The sequence below is a fragment of the Sarcophilus harrisii genome, chromosome 2 (genome assembly GCF_902635505.1).
Source record: "Sarcophilus harrisii chromosome 2, mSarHar1.11, whole genome shotgun sequence".
NCBI lineage: Eukaryota > Metazoa > Chordata > Mammalia > Dasyuromorphia > Dasyuridae > Sarcophilus > Sarcophilus harrisii.
In genome coordinates this window covers 652040808-652058664 of record NC_045427.1, presented here as the reverse complement: position 1 = coordinate 652058664, position 17857 = coordinate 652040808, and the positions used below count along the sequence as shown (strand labels likewise).

The window sequence follows — 17857 nt, the reverse complement described above, 5'->3', positions numbered from 1 at the left end:
CAAACCCTCTCCCTCAAGCAGTTAACCTATCTAGTCCCTTCCATTCACCACTTTCGGGATCTCTCCATATCTCCTGGAGATTACATTGGAGCTACTTGCACTGAACACTGCACTTCTGTTGGGTTAAAAAGCCTATATTCTCCACAATTGTCATCCCTTTCTTCCATCACATTGCTTCTCTGCTGATTGAGCATATCAGAGTATTGAACTTCTAAAGACTCTCTGGATGTAAACTCAGCTGCCATCATACCCCATCTGTCTTTTGTTTGAGGTCTTGGAGGTGGGCCCCGCCTCTCATTTCTCTGGGTCAGTCTACATTCTGAGGCCCAGTGGAAGCCCTTGTTGCATTTTGTACATGGGGTTTTGGGTCTTGTTCTCCTACAAGTCTCTCTGGAAGGCCCTTGCCAAGAGGGACCCTATCTTCCCATATTCTGCATCATAGCCTTACTATTAAAGGCATTTGTGCCCACTGGGGCACAGCATCTTATGATCTCCTCTAAAGGAGCATCCTTGTGTAGTCCCCATATAATTCTTCTACAAACCTCATTAGCATTTCCTTAGCAAGTTATTTGATCATAATTCCTATTGCTGAATTTTCACCAATTGTTCTTGTGACGGCTGTTTGCAGACATCCCACAGAATCAGCAAAGGGTTCATTTGGACCTTGCTCTATTTTTGTCAAGGTTTCCCCTCCATCTTTTTGTCCTGGAGGGAGCCCCAAGCTTTTATAGCAGCAGAAGCAATTTGCTCATATGCTATCAAAGGCTAATTAATCTGTACTGAAGTGTCTGCATACTGACCTTTACCTCCTAGTTGGTCAAAGGTGATTTGCATATTAACTCAGGTTTGCCTATTTCGGTGGCTCGTATCCTTCATAATTCACTATACTCCGAAAGCCACAATAAGTTTTGTCCAGATTCTGAACATGTCTTTGCTATAGATTTCCAATCACTAGGAGTTAAAATTTCATAAGTCAAATTATCTAATACCATCTTAACATAAGATGATGTAGCCCCATAAAGAGTGCAACCCCTTTTCAAATCTTTGATAATTTCCAGATCAAAAGAAGTACATCTTCTCCTGGCTTGACCTGAAGAATCAAATTCTTCAATCACAGGGAATGCTTCTATTAAATCACATATATCCTGTCCTTCGTTTTTAGCTTTAACTAATGCTTTTTGTAATCTTGTCAGAGGCTGCTTCATAAGTGGTCCTGATTGTGTCACTGTCCCTGCTCTTACTCCTTCTCCCTCCACCCATGAAGGGTTAATTGAGGGGGGTAGGTCAGAGGTCAGAGGTAGGGGAATGCCCTAATGGCTCCTGCTGTGAAACACCACACTCCTTAATTGCATAAGAATCGTACTTAACTCCTTTCTTGTCTAATTCTTCATCCTTTTCACTTAGATTGTCCCCCTCCTTCACTTTCTTCTTTTTCCTTATTCTAATACTTATATAATTCCTTAAAGTCAATTGTGTTAAGTTATATGTATAGATGGTTTCTTTAGGAATAGAATCAGGGCCGTTATCATTGTAATATTCACATAGTTGCTCGCCTACTAATTTCTACTCATCTGGATCCAATTATTTTTTCTTAGAGAACCAAAGAGATGTGTATTTTAATATTTCAAAGAGTTCAATGATCTGCATCCAAGTTACAATCAAATCTTATTTTTTTTTATCAGTCTAACCATGCTTTCTACACATTTTTCTTGCAGTGGAGAAGGCTCCTTTCTAAATATTTATCCCATTTCAGCTGAAATACTAGTTTAGTCCTTTACAAAGCTTCCTTCTTGTCTATTTTTGTACTTACCCTGATTTCTGGGTCACAGATGTAGGTTCTCAGCCCCACGTTGGGCGCCAAAATGTAGTGTTGTCAGTTGTTTTCTGGAGGTCTTGGAGCAGCCTTCGTTTCAGTTCAGTAATCACCACAAGAATAGCCAGATGTTAAAGTCAAAAAGTCTTTATTGTCTTCTTTACAATCTAGTTTCTTTGCCTGGGGCACAGCTACCTTTCTTGAGAACCTTTCAGAAGTCTTGGTTTCAGTGGGAAGTGCAGGAAGCCAGACCTGCCACTATGGTGATGTGAGATGGAGTAAGTGAATCTGGCTCTCCTTGGCTCCGAGAGATTTTTGCTTTAGCCTCCAGACATCACAAAGGTGGACAATGGAATTAATCTATCTCTGCTTCCCTTGGCTGAGTTTGTCTCAGCTTATATGCTCAACACTGAGTATAAACCAATCATTATATCACTAGGAAACCATTTGTTGTAAGATTAAATCAATCATAATGAACTTAGAGAATTATTAAGCACCATGCTAAACTAGATAACCACTGTATTTATCAATTCCACTGACTTAACACCGTATATAAATCCTTGTTTCAAGTTTAGAGTTCTGACACATAACAGTTTACCATTTCCTTCTCCTGCTCATTTCACAGATGAGGGAACTGAGGCAAACAGGGCTAAGTGACTTGCTCTGAGTTAAACAGGCCATAAGTGTCAGAGGCCAGATTTAACTCAGGAAGATGAGTCTTCCTAGCTGCCCCTGAATAACCGTATCTGGGCCTTAGATTCTATCTCTAAGACCTAAAACTTGGTATTCTCACCAGCCCCCCATATGCCACACTTTGGCATCTATCAGTGCTGCCCTGGAACCTCTGTATCCCAGACTCCCATCTCTTCATCCAGTCCACTGGTTGTCTACACTGGACTTTGTCCACTTTGGATGCCATGGTCAGTCACCTCAATCTGAATCTCAGAGTTTAAAAGTCCATCTACTCTGGACTCAGCAGGAAAAAGTCTCTGCCTTAGAGCAAACCTGGCTTTTGTGTGGTGCTGAGAGGTCTGGTTCTGGAGCGAGAAGGAACCATCTCAGGTACTTGGGAGCTGCTTGCAGGGGGCATGTGTTTTAGCCAATGCAAGCTCAGATTCTTCATTAATCAAACAGAAACAGTAATGCTTGTATGGACAATCTAAGACTTCATGGGACTGCTGTGAGGACCAAGCAGGATCATGGGGGTAAAGGCCTTGTAAATAGTGTCACTAAGTAAATGTGACATTGGAACCCAAGTGGGGGAACCTACCCCCTGCCTGAACAGCCCTTGTTTTGGGGAACCATGGCCCAGATCTACCTCTTTCCCCCCATTCCTCCCAGATGTTTTGGTCCCAAGCAAAATAAGACTAAGTTTTTTTTTCATAGAAATTTGAAGATAACTTCACTTCTCTCCAAGTATTCTTCTCTCTGGGCTAAAAGTCCCAGTATTACCCACCCTATTTCCACCGAGGCCTCATTCTGTGGGCAGACTTCCTTTGCATCTCTAGGGCTGAATATGGCACAGTGGGCAGGGCTGGCCATTAATAGAGATTTGGAGAGTGGGTTCTCAGCAGACCACCTGCCCTCTGGAGACAGTCTCTCTGGCCATTGCTGAGCTAATCTTTCCTCTGCCTCGAATGTTCTCTCCTACTTCCTCAGAGATTTGGAAGAAAAAACTTCTCTCCTCTTTTTTTCTTTTTTTGGTCTACACTTATTTGCTCCCCTCACCCTCTGGATTCTGCTTCTTCCTAAAACTACCTCTTAGACTTTGCTGAATTCTCACCATTCGTGGCTCTCTCCAGTGACTCAGCCCTCTTGCCTTCAAACAAGAGCAGCCCTTCATTATTTTGGTGAACACACACACACACACACACACACACACACACACACTTTTGCTTGACTCATTCTTTCCCTCCCTTCCTCCTTCCTTTTCATGTTTCCCTGCCAGACTTTTCCAACAAGTAGCTCTACCCATTGTTCCCTCTCCTTACTGCCAGCTCCCTCCTTAACCCTTTTCCCCACCTAACTCCCCACCTTCTCCTTCAAACTATTTCTCAAAAGTCATAAGACTCCTCCCCTACAGGGCTGGACCCACAGCACCCAATGTTAAAAAGATCTCCCATCTGCCCTGCCTCTATCTTGGTTTAATATTTGATCTTTAGCCAGTGCTGGGAGGTTGGTACTATAGATATTATGATTTTCCTTTTAGAGGTGAGCAAACTGAGATCCAGAGAGGTGAAATTATTTCTCTGTGGACATATAGCTCTCAAATATCTGAGGCAATATTTGACTCAGCTTTTGGGCATGGGACTCTCATGTCCTACTGTATCTCTATATCTGGATTATTATATTCTCTTGGCAAACCCCTGGAGTATTGAGTAGAGTCAGTCAACAAGCTTTTATTAAGCACTTACTATGTACTCTGTACCACAGTGTTAAGTTCTGGGAGACACAAAATAAAAAACATGGTCCCTGCCCTCAGGGAGCTCACAGTCTTTTAAACAGTGTCTGTCTTATACCCACAAGGTACAGACAGGATTAACTGGAAATAATCAGCAGAGAGAAGGCACCAGCAATCAGAGGGACAGGAAAGACTTCTTGCTGAAGATGAGCTTTTAACTGGCTTGAAGGGTACCAGAAGGTAGCGATGAGGAATCGGTTCCAGATATTGGAATGACCAGGGTCCCAAAAAAGCATGGAGTCAGATGCCAGGGTGTCTTGTGGGAGGACTGGCACCTTGGGAGCTCAGTATGGCTGGAATTTAGAAGATGAGAAATGAAGGAAGGAGCCAAAGGCTTTAAGCCAAAGGAAGATTTTATATTTAATCTTCCCTAATAGGGAGCCATCGAAGAGTGTTGAATAAGTTGAGAATGGTAGGACAATTTTCTTGAAAAGCAGGGAGGGAATGAGGTGAAGGATGCATTTACAGGACTGACCTGATGAGAAGCACTCTCTCTTCATGTGCATCGAGGTGAAGTAGAAGATCATGGGAAAGACATCTGAGTGAGGTGAGATGAAGGAGGGGAAAAAGGAAATTCTTCACAAATGATCTCTTCCCCCCTTGACGACATCTTGCTTTCTGAAGTATAGTCTTGGTTCTGTGTCCCTTCCACTGGGTCTCTTCATTGCTGTCAAAGTGATACTCAGGCTAATTCTTTGGAGTCGATTGTGTTCCACATCTTATTGTCATACAGCAACATAAAGAGAGGCAAACTTGAAAAAAAGAGTCTGTTCTTCTGGGAATTATTAGTTAAGGAAGTTTGTAATTTCTCCAACTCCTTCTCTTCAAGTCCCAGCCTAACCTGCTGTCCACTTGTATTATCTGTCCCTCATGTAAACCCTGCTCGATGGGCTCTAAAGATTTCCATTTAAATGCATTTCATAATCGGAATAACAGATATTCTTAATCCACTTGGTCCCTCCATGTGAATGATTAAACTAGAAGACTTTTTCCAAGTGGTTATAGCATCTTCCAAGAGATGATAGAGTGTTCTGGGGCTTGGGAAACTTGAGCAATGTCATCCACAGATAGGAACATTTTCATCCCAATGGAGGCCAGAGAGTTATTTCAAACAAGAACAGCCCTCCATTATCTATCTTGGTAAAAATACACACATACTCACACACACACACACACACACACACACACTCACACACTCAGTCACACACTCACATTCACACACATATTCTCACACACTCACACACGTTCTCACACACACTCATACACATTATCACACTCACACACACACACTCATATGCACACATACACTCACACACATATTCTCACACACACACTCAGTCACACACTCACACTCACACACCTATTCTCACACACACACACTCACACACATGTTCTCACACACACACTCACTCATACACATTCTCACACTCACACACATTCTCACACACATATTCTCACACTCACACACACACACACATATTCTTTCACACACACATACTCAACACTCACACCTCTTTGCTTCCTACAAGATTATCTAGAGGAAGGGGATTGTCCAACAACTGTATCAGCTGTTAAAGAGGCCAGAAATCACTGATAACCCTGAATAGAGTTGATCTCATTGAATAGATCTGGCAGAACCTAGATTATAATAGATTAAGAAAGAAATGGGAGCAGAGCAAGTGAAGATGGCAGACAGTGTATCAGTTCAACAATTCAATTCAACAACAGTTAATATTATAATGATTTCTTGACTTGCTGCCTTTTAAACATCAAATCCCTCTAGTTGTCAGAAACTGGAGACTGATCAGGGCAAGTCATTGCTGGTACTGGCCTTCCCTCTCTCTCTAGCAAAGAACCACTTTATCTGTCCTGCAGATGGTGTTCTAGTTAGAATGTAGAAGTACCAGTTCTAGGGCTAGGTTGCCCCCTGGTGGTGATCAGCTTCTCTCTCTCTCTCTCTCTCTCTCTCTCTCTCTCTCTCTCTCTCTCTCCTCTCTCCTCTCTCCCTCCCTCTTCTTTCTGTCTCCCCTTTTTCTTCAAGTGCTCTGCCCAAAGGGATGTAACTTTTGACTGCCGAAGCCTCATAAGACATTTTGGAGTTTTCTTTCTTAAAGACCCAGCCTTAAAACCAAATTACTCTGGCTCTGGCTGACTAGAAAACGTCCCAGTCAAGCCTTACTTGGTCTTTGGGCTCCAGTTGCCTCAGAGTGAAAGCAAATAGTAATTGTTTATGCTTTGGCCCGAACCCTGCAGATGTTCCCCTCCTAGATTGATTTTATTTCCCTTTTTTTCTCGAGGTAAAAGTGGTCATTCTCTGCCTCATTTCTTACTTAGCCTTAGCCACTGAGTGGACATTGCCCTCAGTCACTGTGAGACCTGTTGACGATCTTAGCCTCTCACTGCATCCAGCGCTATTTTTAGTCATCTTGATCTCTCTCTGGCCCCTGGACCCAGGCTCTGGAGGGGAAAATGAGGCAGGCGCCCTCGCACAGCCCTCCCTCCCTCACATCCAATTCATTAGCGTCAGCTTGCTGATGTGGTGGCTCTTCCAGAGCCAGACACACAGAGGACCAACTCTTAGAGCTGGGCGCTCCCTGGTGGCCATCTGTAATTCTTGCATGGCTTGTCACAAGCACCCGGATGTCAGAGTTGGAGCACAGAGACGATAGTCCAACCCCTTTGTAGCAGAGCTTGCAAGGGGGAAACAAGTCACGGACATTTCTCATTTAGACTGTGACAAGTCATTTCTTATATTTCGTGAGTTATGGCAGAGGTCATGGGGCCAGGAAGCCCATGGGAGCCCATGGCAAGCAGAGGAAAGGGTGCCGGCTTTGGCCCCAGAGGGCTCGCCAACAGCTGGGGAGGGGGCTTTCCACAAGCTACTTCCCTCCTTCAGGTCCTTGGTCTCTTCTTTTGCACCTTCCTTTGAGGTGATTTCTAAGGTCTTTCTAGCTCCAAACACACTATCCATAATCATGAGGAAGGGACATTGATGACCAACATCCTAGGGTACTGGCACCCCTATCCAAGTCAATTGTCCCCTTCATCCATTCAAAAGATGAGCCCCATTGCCTTCCCTAATCTTCCTCTTTTCTTCTCCAGTTCTCATTAGCTCTTCCCACCTTCCATCTCTTTAGGCCCCAGAGTCAAGTGCACGGGCCATAGTTGTCCAGTATAATACCCAACAAGCAGACCTCCTCTTGAGATCTTATATGACTGTCACTGATAGTCTGATAAAGAAATAAATAAACTTCCAGAGTAAAAGAATGAGGTCTGACAATCATCAGAAAAAAAAGGACTGTGGGATATGGATTCCATTTCCTAGAATACATGACCAAGTAAGTTCAAAGGTTACTTTTGAGAAAGTCACAGGAAACAATTGTGGCTGGTGATTCATACTCTAAAAAGTAGTGAGTGTGTTTCCTTACCAATGTGTTCTATTAAAAATATTATTGATGCCTTTGTTTCTCACATCACAGTCAATTCCTCATAGACCCCCACCTCTACTGAGCCTTAAAAAAGCCAGGGAATCAAATCCAATCAACACAGTAACCATATCTAGAATTTCCTTACACAGTTCTTCACTCACAGCTGCCTTGCCCCACATCTTTGTTGATAGTCAGAAAGTGTGTTTCATTGCTGGTCAGTACAGAAAACCTGAATTGGACTGCCTCTCCTTTGTATTTTTCCTCTTGCTCCCTTTTTTAAAAAGTTTCATTGATGGTTTTGATTTTTATATAACTTATTTCCTAATATTCCCCCTTCTAAAAGAGAAGCAATTAAATGAAGTCAAAGAGCACAGTGATTATGTCTAAAAGTATATCAACATTCAATGCCCATAGTTCCCCCTTCACATCTCTACTTAAATCTCAGATAATATACACTTCCCTATGTTCCTCTGGATTCTTCTCAGTTGCCCTTTCTCAACGAGTGAAAAGAGTATTTCATTCAATCTTTGTATCACAATTTCACTGCCTACTGTAGTGAATTGTCTTAAAAAAAACACCTTCTTTGACCCTTCTCATATTTTTATCAGTTCTCCTAGACAGACATCATTCTCATATGTTTTAGAAAAATAAAAAAATCAGACATATGACTTGCTAATTATAAATATCTCTTTGATCCCTTCTTTTAGTTGATAGCATCTATGAGTTTTTCCTCCATTCTTTTGATCTGAAAAAGGAATCTGCCTCTGAGATAGCTTGAAAAGTTGATCCTTGAGCACGTTGAAATTGCAGCACTTTCAAATAGGTTCATTCTGTATTGGGGTCCATCATTCTGCCTTATTTATCTTCTTACACACCATTCTTAGTTCTTCCTACTGCAATTATGGAGATCAGAATTCAGATGGGTTGGTGCCATTGCTGTCGATGATGAGAATAGCCCTCCCAAAAAATGTTGGGCAGTCTGTTCCTCTTTCCATTTAATTGTTTTCCTCCTTTTAGTTTCGTCTCTAAATGTTCTTTGCATGATGTGGCTTAGTTGAATCTTACATCATAACTCCTATAGCATCCTTCACCTCAGCAGCTTTAGGTTGTTTTGTGAGTCAATACTGTATAACACATTGTCCTACCAATGGCCTTATCTGCTAAACCTTAGATTGTCCTTGGATTGACATGTTTCTCTCCTTGTAATGACTGAGTCTTTGAAGGTTGGTATGATCTTTGGTTTACTTTGCCTCCTTGCTGTAGCAACTGATTAAACTTCTTGAAAAATGGTGATAGAGAGAATCAATTTATTTGAACCCTTTCTTCATCTTTTCATAGTCAAATACTTACTTATCTAAGTCAGGTTGATTCCTTTTTAGTTGCTCATGATGCCATTTTCTCTGCCTACTATAGTTTAATGCCATGTAAATTGGCATTGATTTTGACCCTTGCTCCAACTAATCAATGATGAGTTTTTATATAGTCAAACTGCTGATTCTGAAAACAATTCCTCCTGATTCTGAAATGATTCCTAAGTTAGTTCCTGTGCATTGGTACAGTATTAATTTGCTTTAGATGATACTAGTCAGTTCTCAGCTTTCCTCGTGCCTTCCATGACTTTTCTTGAAGAAAATACTCATGATTCACAGACATAAACCTTCTGAATAGTTTACAAACCATTGCCTCCTTTCAATTCTTAAATGCATATTAAAATTTTCCAACTTTGTTGTTGTTTTTGTTTTCCCCATAAGTCCATTTTCTTTTGGAAGTTGTTGAGTAGGAAAACCTATGGCACCTCAGTTTCCTCATCTGTAAAGTAAGGGGTTGGGCTGGATGGCCTCAAGGTTTGCAAACTCTAAATATTGAATCTTTGGCTTTCTTCATGGTTTACAGTCTGGAAGAGGCATTTCCCAAGTCTTTCTGGAGCTTTCTCCTTTAAGGCTACCTTTCTCCTGTTCTGCAGGCATCTCGTATGTACATATGTATTAAATATTGTCTCCTTAAATAGAATGAAAACTTCTTCAATCCAGGGGTGATTTTTGCCTTTCTTTCTAGCCCCAGAATGTAGTAGTGGAGAGCTCTGGCTTGAACCCAGGATTTCTGGCTCCAAATGGAATCTAGGGCACTGCACTGGGATCAAAATCTTTAAAATGTGCTTTCCCCACCTTTTTCCTCAGCCCATCTGCCAAGCAGCTTATCAGAATGACTTTGCTGAAGTCTGGAGGTGGGTGAGAGAAGATAACAGCTATGTGAACATTCAAGACAGCTTCAACGGGGACACCCCTCTGATCTGCGCTTGCCGACGGGGACACCTGAAGATCGTTGCGTTCCTTTTACGAAGAAATGCCAACGTGAATGCCAAAAATAAGGTGAGAATGTCTAGCAGAGTGGGCAGGGTAGAGGAAGTTTGTCTCACTTCGGACCCGATGAAGGTCACTGGATGAATGGCTCATCTCCTCTAGGCTGAAGGGATTGTCCATTGGAATTAAGGGGAACCCCCGAGGTCCTCTGGCCAAAGTCCTTGTTTATGATTCTCCTCCTCCTCCTTTTATAGATCTGGGGCCCACAAAGGCCAAGTGAATTATGCAAAGGGAGTGAGCATCAAAAGTGAGATTTGAACCCAGGTCCTGCTGGCTCCAGAGTCAGGGCCCTTTCGTGATCACCACATGGCTTCCTATACTAAAGTGGAAATGACACTGGTTTTATGGTCAGGGGACATGGGGAACAATCCTGGCTCTTCCTTTTATTCCCCATGAGCAAATTCTGATCATTTCTCCATTCCTCCGTTTCCTCTTCTCTAAAATGAAGGTGGATTAAGTCCCCTCCGGTTCTAGCACCATGGGTTTCTGGTCTGCCGTAAAGCAGAATGAGTGCCATGATCATTTCTGATCTGTTGTAGATCATGATGACTGGGATGGAGAAGAGCAGCAGGCTGAGATTTGGAAACTTGCCCCCTCCCCCAAAAAGCAGATGCTAAAGTCTAAGGGGTTGCCAAGCCTGAAGGCTGGTTACCAGCCATCTATTCATTACACAGCCAGGAAAGTGGGCCAGGAGAGAGACAATGATTTTGCCCTCTTGACTTCAATCATATGTCTGCTCTGGTTCATTTCCACGGGAGCCCCGAGGATCCTGGGGGCTGTGGCGGACATCAGTGCCTCAGACCCAAACAAGTACTTGTGGTTTGTTGGAAGGCAGCAACCCCTGAAATGATCCGAGGGAGCAATTAGGAATTGACAGGAACTAAAGGAGGCTAACCATAGTGACCCAGAGGACACAGCTTGTTCCAAGTATTTAATGAGAGTTAGTAGAGTGAGAATAGCCAAAAGCCTTCCCCAGAAGGCTGGGAGCCCACTTCCACAAGTGCACACTCCATTAGGAGACAGCATGAACACTTATACTGTTCTCGGCTTCCCACCCCTGAGTCTCTTTGTGTGTCATATGTCAATGAACCAGAACAAAGATCTGAATCCAAGCTGAAAGAGTGAGATCGATGGCTTCCTCTGCATCCTGCTCTTGGGATGTGCATGGGGCTGCAACTAGCCTCCCAGGCTTTGAGTTGCCCTCAGGAGCGTCCATTTGGGGAGTACAGGTTTACCTCCCTAATTGGGGTCTGCTTTGGCTTTTCATTTGCTAAGGATACAAGCTGGAGAAGGGCCCGACTGCTTGGGAACAGGGGGAAATGGCCCTGGGATTGAAACTTTTTTGCAATTAAGGCCAAAAATGGCTAACAGACGTAGCTCAGAGATCAGAAAGCTGCCCAATGACCTTCCGATAGTGTGAAGAGCGTCCATATCTGTTCTTTAGAAACTGTAAAATATGAGAAGAAAATGTGTATCCCTAAATGGCAAGAAGATGACTTTCTTCTTTAAATGTATTTTATTCCTAGAAAGAGAGAACAAGCCTCCATTATGCAGTGAGGAAAAGGTTCACCTTCCTTGACTATCTGCTCATCATTCTCTTGATGCCCGTGCTTCTGATTGGCTATTTCCTGATGGTGAGTAGAGGAGAAAGAAGGCAGAGTTGGGGGCTCTCCAGACCCCTGCTGGCTTTGGGCTGGTGGTGGGAGCTCGAGCAGGATGCTTTACCCCGCCCCACTTCCCCGCCAGTTGTGACAACTTCGGCCAAAGGGGGATGGGCACATCTCTGTTCCGGACAGAGCCCGCAGTTTACTATGGCTATTTATTCCATTTGCAAGCTTACATCTGTTGGGTGAGCCAGGGAGACAAGGTGATGATTCTGTTTTCAAATGGAACGACATTTATGAAGCTCCTCGTGGCCTTGTGTTGGCCCATCAGTGAAGCTTTCTAAGACCCTGAGCCTTTGTCCGAGCTCCAGGACTTTTCATTTGCTTTGGTGTGCGCTGTCCCCTACACATACTTGATGTCTCAATGCTATTTGAGGAGTGATTCACCCCTCCCTCCATTTTACGGATCTGGTTTTTCTTCCTGGTGTAGCTAGAAGATGCAGGATCAGGAATTCTCTGAATCCCACCTCTGGACCAATTAGCTGGGTGATGCTGGGCAGCTTACTCAAAGGGCCTGTGCCTCAGTTTTCTTATCTGTATAATGGAGATAATAATACTCCTCCTTGAGGGGAAAATGCTTGGTTAATCTGAACTCCATTTAAATATGGAGATTAGTGTTTATGACAACCAAAAAGTGGGGAAAGAGAAATAGGAGGGATGGTGAGAGATAGAATGGGAACTATAACAATGAACATTTCTATAATATTTTAAGGATTACTAAGCATTTTACATAGACAATCTCATTTGATCTTCACAACCCTAGGGGAAGTTCCATTATTATCTCCATTTTATAGGTGGGGAAACTGAGAAAAACAGGTCACACAAGCTAGTAAATGTCTGAGGCTGAATTAGAATTCAGGTCTTCTTGACTCCATCCCCAAAGCTCTTTCCACTGTGCATGAGAAGATGTAACTTATTATTTAAATTGTTTCTATAAACAAATATGTCTTAATGTCACACCACAGCGTCCCCCTCCCAGATCTGTGTGCTGGGAAAACATTTAAATTAATATCTACTGACTCATCCTTTGTTACTCAGATATCAAAGACAAAACAGAACGAGAATCTCGTCAGGATGTTACTCCGGGCCGGCGCGGATGTTAATGCCACAGACTATGTAAGTGTACGTTCCCCAAATGGAAGGCAACTACCCCTGAAATGATCCGAGGGAGCAATTAGGAATTGACAGGAACTAAAGGAGGCTAACCAGAGTGACCCAGAGGACACAGCTTGTTTCAAGTATTTAATGAGAGTATTTTAATAGAGTGAGAATAGCCAAAAGCCTTCCCCAGAAGGCTGGGAGCCCTTGTTATGGAATCTTAGAGCTGGGGGTGCCTTGGAACCATCGAGACAGAGTAGGAAGCCCCTCCCTCTGGAGCATCCCAGACAAGGGTTATCCTGCCTTCCCTTGGGGATGTCTCTGGGCGGGATGACCAGCACCTGGAAGACAGCCGGGTCCCTGGGAAGCTCCTGTTGTTAGGTAGCTTTCTGCTGTTTGATGTCAGGACTGAAACTGCCCCTCTGTAGTTCATAATCACAAAGATCCAGAGGAAGGAGGGACTTTAGAGGCTGTGCTAGAAGTCTAGCCCATCCCTCCAAAAGAACACCTTCTATGGCAACTCCAATGGAGAAGCCTCTAGCTAGTGCCTGAAGCCCACAATAAAGGGGTCTTCTGGCACAAGCTGATTGGCTATAGATAGGAAGAACTCATATGTCTAGTATTTTAGTTTGACAAAAGCATCATTTTTGTACACAAAGATTACCTTCTGACTTCCAAATCATTCACCTGCTTTTATTTAAGTAAAAAACAAGGCTTTGGACTAAATTGGAGATTTTATGGATTTTGGAGAACTCCCAAGGAGGAAACTCTTGACCAATGGCAATCCTCCCTTGCTCTGATGCTTAGTCTTTGGTGGTGTCCCAGGACAGTGGGTAGGTAAGTGTCATTTAGAGTCACCCAGCAGGATGTGCTAACTCCCAGGTCATTCTGACAAGCCATAAAGTTGTAATGTTTTAAATTCAGGTGAGGGAGCCCTTATGCACGTTAGAGCAGAAGCCAGCAAACTTCCGTGCATTGAAGACCTCTCTGTTCTTGCACTTTGGGGTGTGCTTGAGCTCTGAACTCACAGCAATGGGCACATTTAGGCAGGACTTAGAATGACTCAGATGTGGGGAGATCAAAGAAGAAAAAACCTTTCACTTGGTTTTACTTGGGCTCCTTTGTAGTCCAGGGATGAGGAATGGACCTTCCTTTCCTTTCATCCAGCCTGAAGCAATCGGCTTTTGAGTTAATAGAGCTCTGGGTGCAGTATATTAGCCTGAAGCCTCTTATCCCATCACTAGGTAGCCACAATTATCCCAAACAGACCAGAGCATTGGAAGACTTAATTAAAAGCTAACTGAAGAGCTCTGAACAGTTATTATTAGTTCATTTAGTCCTGAAGGCTTTTAGACTTAGGGTTTTATGGTTTTTTATTTTGGTTGTTACTTTGGATTCCAACTTTAGATCCTTCCCTCTAAGATGTGACCTGATAAATAATAACTGACTGATTTATCGTGGATGGAGGAGGATTAGAAGGATACACGAATGGCCGGTGACTCACTGAAATCAATTAGATGGTGTGGTGAACTTGGAGTCAAGGAAAATCCAAGTCCAAATTATGCCCAAGACACCTCCTGGCTGTTCAGTCCTGGGCAAGTCACTTCCCTACCTGTGCCTCAGTATCCTCAAAATAAAAGAATTGAATTCCAAAGCCTCTAAGGTCTCTTCCAGCTTTGATCTATGATCCTGTGATCTAAAACCCAAAGCAAATGTATAAAACGTAGACTAGTCATTCAGAATAAAGATGAATTTGGAATCCTTACAACCAATAAGCTGACATTTCAAAAACAAATTGTGAATTTTCACATAAAAGCTAATACAATCCAAGTATAGGAAGAGCCGTTCTGGATTTCTGGCCAGCCAACCTGTCTTCAGAGAACAATATTGACAGGTAATAAATCATTCTGATATCCACAGACCATGTTCTGAATGCTTCTGGCACATAATAGGTATTTATTAAGCATTTGATCAATTGAATTGAGTTGAATTAATTAGAGCATTTGCTCTTTGTTTTCAGAAGAGAAAACAAGGGCTTTTTGGTTGAAAGTAAATTCCTTGGAAGTAGGGAGGCTCTGTTTTCTGGTTTTGGATTCCGATGCCCAGCGTGAGAGCTTCAGAAAGGATTGTTGCTTGCCTAACGTATTGAGTCGGGGATCCCAGGCCCTTGGAAGCTCTTGGAGCCCTCTCATATAAAGGGGGGATTAAGAAGGGAGAGGCTGGCATATAAAGAGCCACATGTGACCAGATAAAGAGGTGGCTGGACTGGAAATGGGAAAAAGTTGGATTCATATCCTGCCTCACACTTCTTGGCAAATGAAAAAGTGGATGAGCCCTTTCCCTGCCTAGAGCCTCAGTTCTTTCTCCAGTAAAATGCTGTTAAAATGTCTGCAAGCTTTATCTCTCAGGGAAGCTCTAAGGAGAGCGTATATTTAAAAGACTATGCCTTTTGATTATTCTCTTTGTGTTACCAAGAAAATGTCTTGTGCACATTTGATGAATGCTGCCAACTGATGGCTTGGATCCATTTCAGGTTGGCTGCACAGCTCTTCACTATGCGTGTGAAATGAAAAACCAAAGCATCGTCCCCTTGCTTCTGGATGCCCATGCAGACCCCACCATAAAGAACAAGGTGAGATCACATCATAGACTATCCACGAGTCCCACCATCAATGGCTCTCTTAGAACTTAGGGCTGATGCTTGGTAGTTTGGAAATTCCCAGGAGGGACATATTTATATTGGCAAGGGCAGCACCTAGGACAGCTCACAGGGCAGTTACTTATTGTCTTCTGAATACCTTTCCTCCATCCCCTGAAGGATGCAAACTGCTGGAGGGAGGCTTCTGGGTCACTTTTCCTTTGTATATCCCTTGGACCTGGCACAGTGCCCCTTCCCTCCTCCCTTGACACATCCCTCCACACAGCAGGTATTTAGTACATGTCTGTTGTAAGGAGTAACCGTAGCTTTGCTGATGAGTCTGTATGATTCAGTCAGAGGAAGTAACGCTTGCCTTTTCCCCCTTTCCCAGCACGGCGAGAGTGCTTTGGACATTGTGCAGAGATTAAAGTTTTCTCAGATTGAAACCATGTTACGGAAAGCATCCTAACTCTCCTGGCGTCATTGTGGAGCACTGGACTAAGATCAAGGACTCTGGCTGGTTCCCTGTGTTCATCTCTGGTTCCACCATCTGATGTCAGACCTCAGTGTGTGTGCTTCAGTTTCTCCATCTGTACAAAGGGGATATTTTGTCACCAGGGATGATGAACATAATATGTTTGCTATTCATACGGATGGTTCACCCTGAAGGATTCATTGTGACCATCCTCTTTCCAAGACTAATGTCAAACTCTTCCCAAGTCACATTTTACCTGATGAAGCTGGCTTCTCAGTTTTACTCACTCAGCTGTTCTAAAAGGAACAGACCAAACAAAGGGACTAGCATCTGTTTTCCCTCATGGTACATCCCCTGCCTGCCTGCCTGCCTCCATGACCATTCAGCCCCAGCAAGTCCCCAGTGATGCCCTTTGAGCCACCCCTTCACATGCCACCCTTTGTGGTGGTGCTGTAGTCATTCCCACCTACCTCTGTCTTCTGGATTTCCCACAGGTTGGGTTCATCAGTGCTCGTGGGAGGTTGTGACTCAAAGCCCTAGAACACTGTCAGGAGACTGAGGGTCTTCCAAAGAGGTCGTTTGTGGCGGGGGCAGCTGGGGCAGCTTACAAATCTATGGCTTCCTAAGAGCTTTTCTTTAAAAAATGTCATACAAGAGAAGTATTAAAATTGTCTGACATCCACCTGGCTTGGGGGTAGCTTTTCCTGGTCTTTTAGACCCAGTAACAGTCAACCAAGTTATGAGAAGGGCGAGCACAGTGTAGTGTCAAACTGCCACAAAGGTACACCAGCCAGAGCTGTAACTAGGCTGGGGCAACTGGACCTTAGCTTTAACTGTATTTAATTTAGAGGACACTGAATTGTAAAGGTGCCATATGCATTTCCAGCTCCCCAGCACATGGAAAAAACAGAGCTTGGTGCCTGATTGGCAAGAATAAGTAGCTAAAATAAGAAGCTACCTCTATGGGAAACCAGGGTGAGTTTCTCCCCTAGTTTGCCCCATTAAATGCTCTCCATTACTCTCCCTTGTATAGCCTCTCCAGCACTGGCCTGATGCTAGTGTCTTAAGATTTCTGGCTTCTTGTCTTACACCATAGGATGAGGGGAGTGTCTTTTGTCCTTTTTCCATTTAAGAGATTCTTGTCCAGCACATTCCTGGTGGTTGCTCCAGGTACACAAATTTATAGTTTCTGCTCTTACTCCAGCTGCAGCCTCAGACTAGGCCAGAAGAATCACGGATGGTCTGCTCAACCTCTAGGAACAAACAAACGCTCATCAGTCCATGACATGAGTCAGAGGGGATCCCTGAGAAGCCAGCATCCCGATTACCCATCATGCCCTTGGCCCTAGTTGTTAATCAGATCTCCATTCTTGGCTGAAGTTCCAGATGGGCCTTGAGTTTATTTGTCAAAGGAAGGAAAAGGGGGCATGTTAATGATCTCAGGACACAGTTTTCTATCTATCAAAGGTTACAAAGTACTTTCTGTTGGGGGTCAGAGAAGCTGCTATAAGGAATATAGATGAGCAAATTGGGAACTGTCACTTGCCCAAAGATGCCTAGCTGGAAGTGTCTGAGCCAGGAGGGAAATGCTAGATTGGGAGAGCGAGAACCTAGGCTAGAACTTTGGGCCTTGTAAAATCTGTGTGACTTTGAGCAACTTCCTTTCCCTTGGGACTCAATTTCCTTTATAAACTGAGAGGGATGGATACCCTTACTGATAGAAGTTTGTGATCCTCTGACCCTGAGTCCGAGATTCTTCCCTGATTACATCAGTGTGGCTACCCTTGCATTAACACTGATTAGTGGAGCAGTTTCTCATCTATAAAATGGGGATAATCATAGCAATTACCTCTCATGGCTGTTGTGAGGATTCAAAGTTAATATATGTAAAGCCCTTGGAAAAACTTCTCTATATAAATG

The 17857-nt window shown here is 43.5% G+C and overlaps 1 protein-coding gene across 1 annotated transcript in view; it reads left to right on the top strand.

Annotated features, from left to right (window-relative positions):
* ANKRD22 (ankyrin repeat domain 22) overlaps positions 1 to 16107 on the top strand; it is a 28278-nt gene extending 12171 nt beyond the window's left edge. The window contains exons 2-6 of the mRNA XM_012540647.3: positions 9880 to 10071; positions 11589 to 11696; positions 12765 to 12842; positions 15358 to 15456; positions 15854 to 16107. Of these exons, the coding sequence (XP_012396101.1) occupies positions 9880 to 10071; positions 11589 to 11696; positions 12765 to 12842; positions 15358 to 15456; positions 15854 to 15931 (555 nt within the window). The 3' untranslated portion in view covers positions 15932 to 16107. The remainder of the gene's footprint in view (positions 1 to 9879; positions 10072 to 11588; positions 11697 to 12764; positions 12843 to 15357; positions 15457 to 15853) is intronic.
* The last annotated feature ends 1750 nt before the right edge of the window (positions 16108 to 17857 follow it).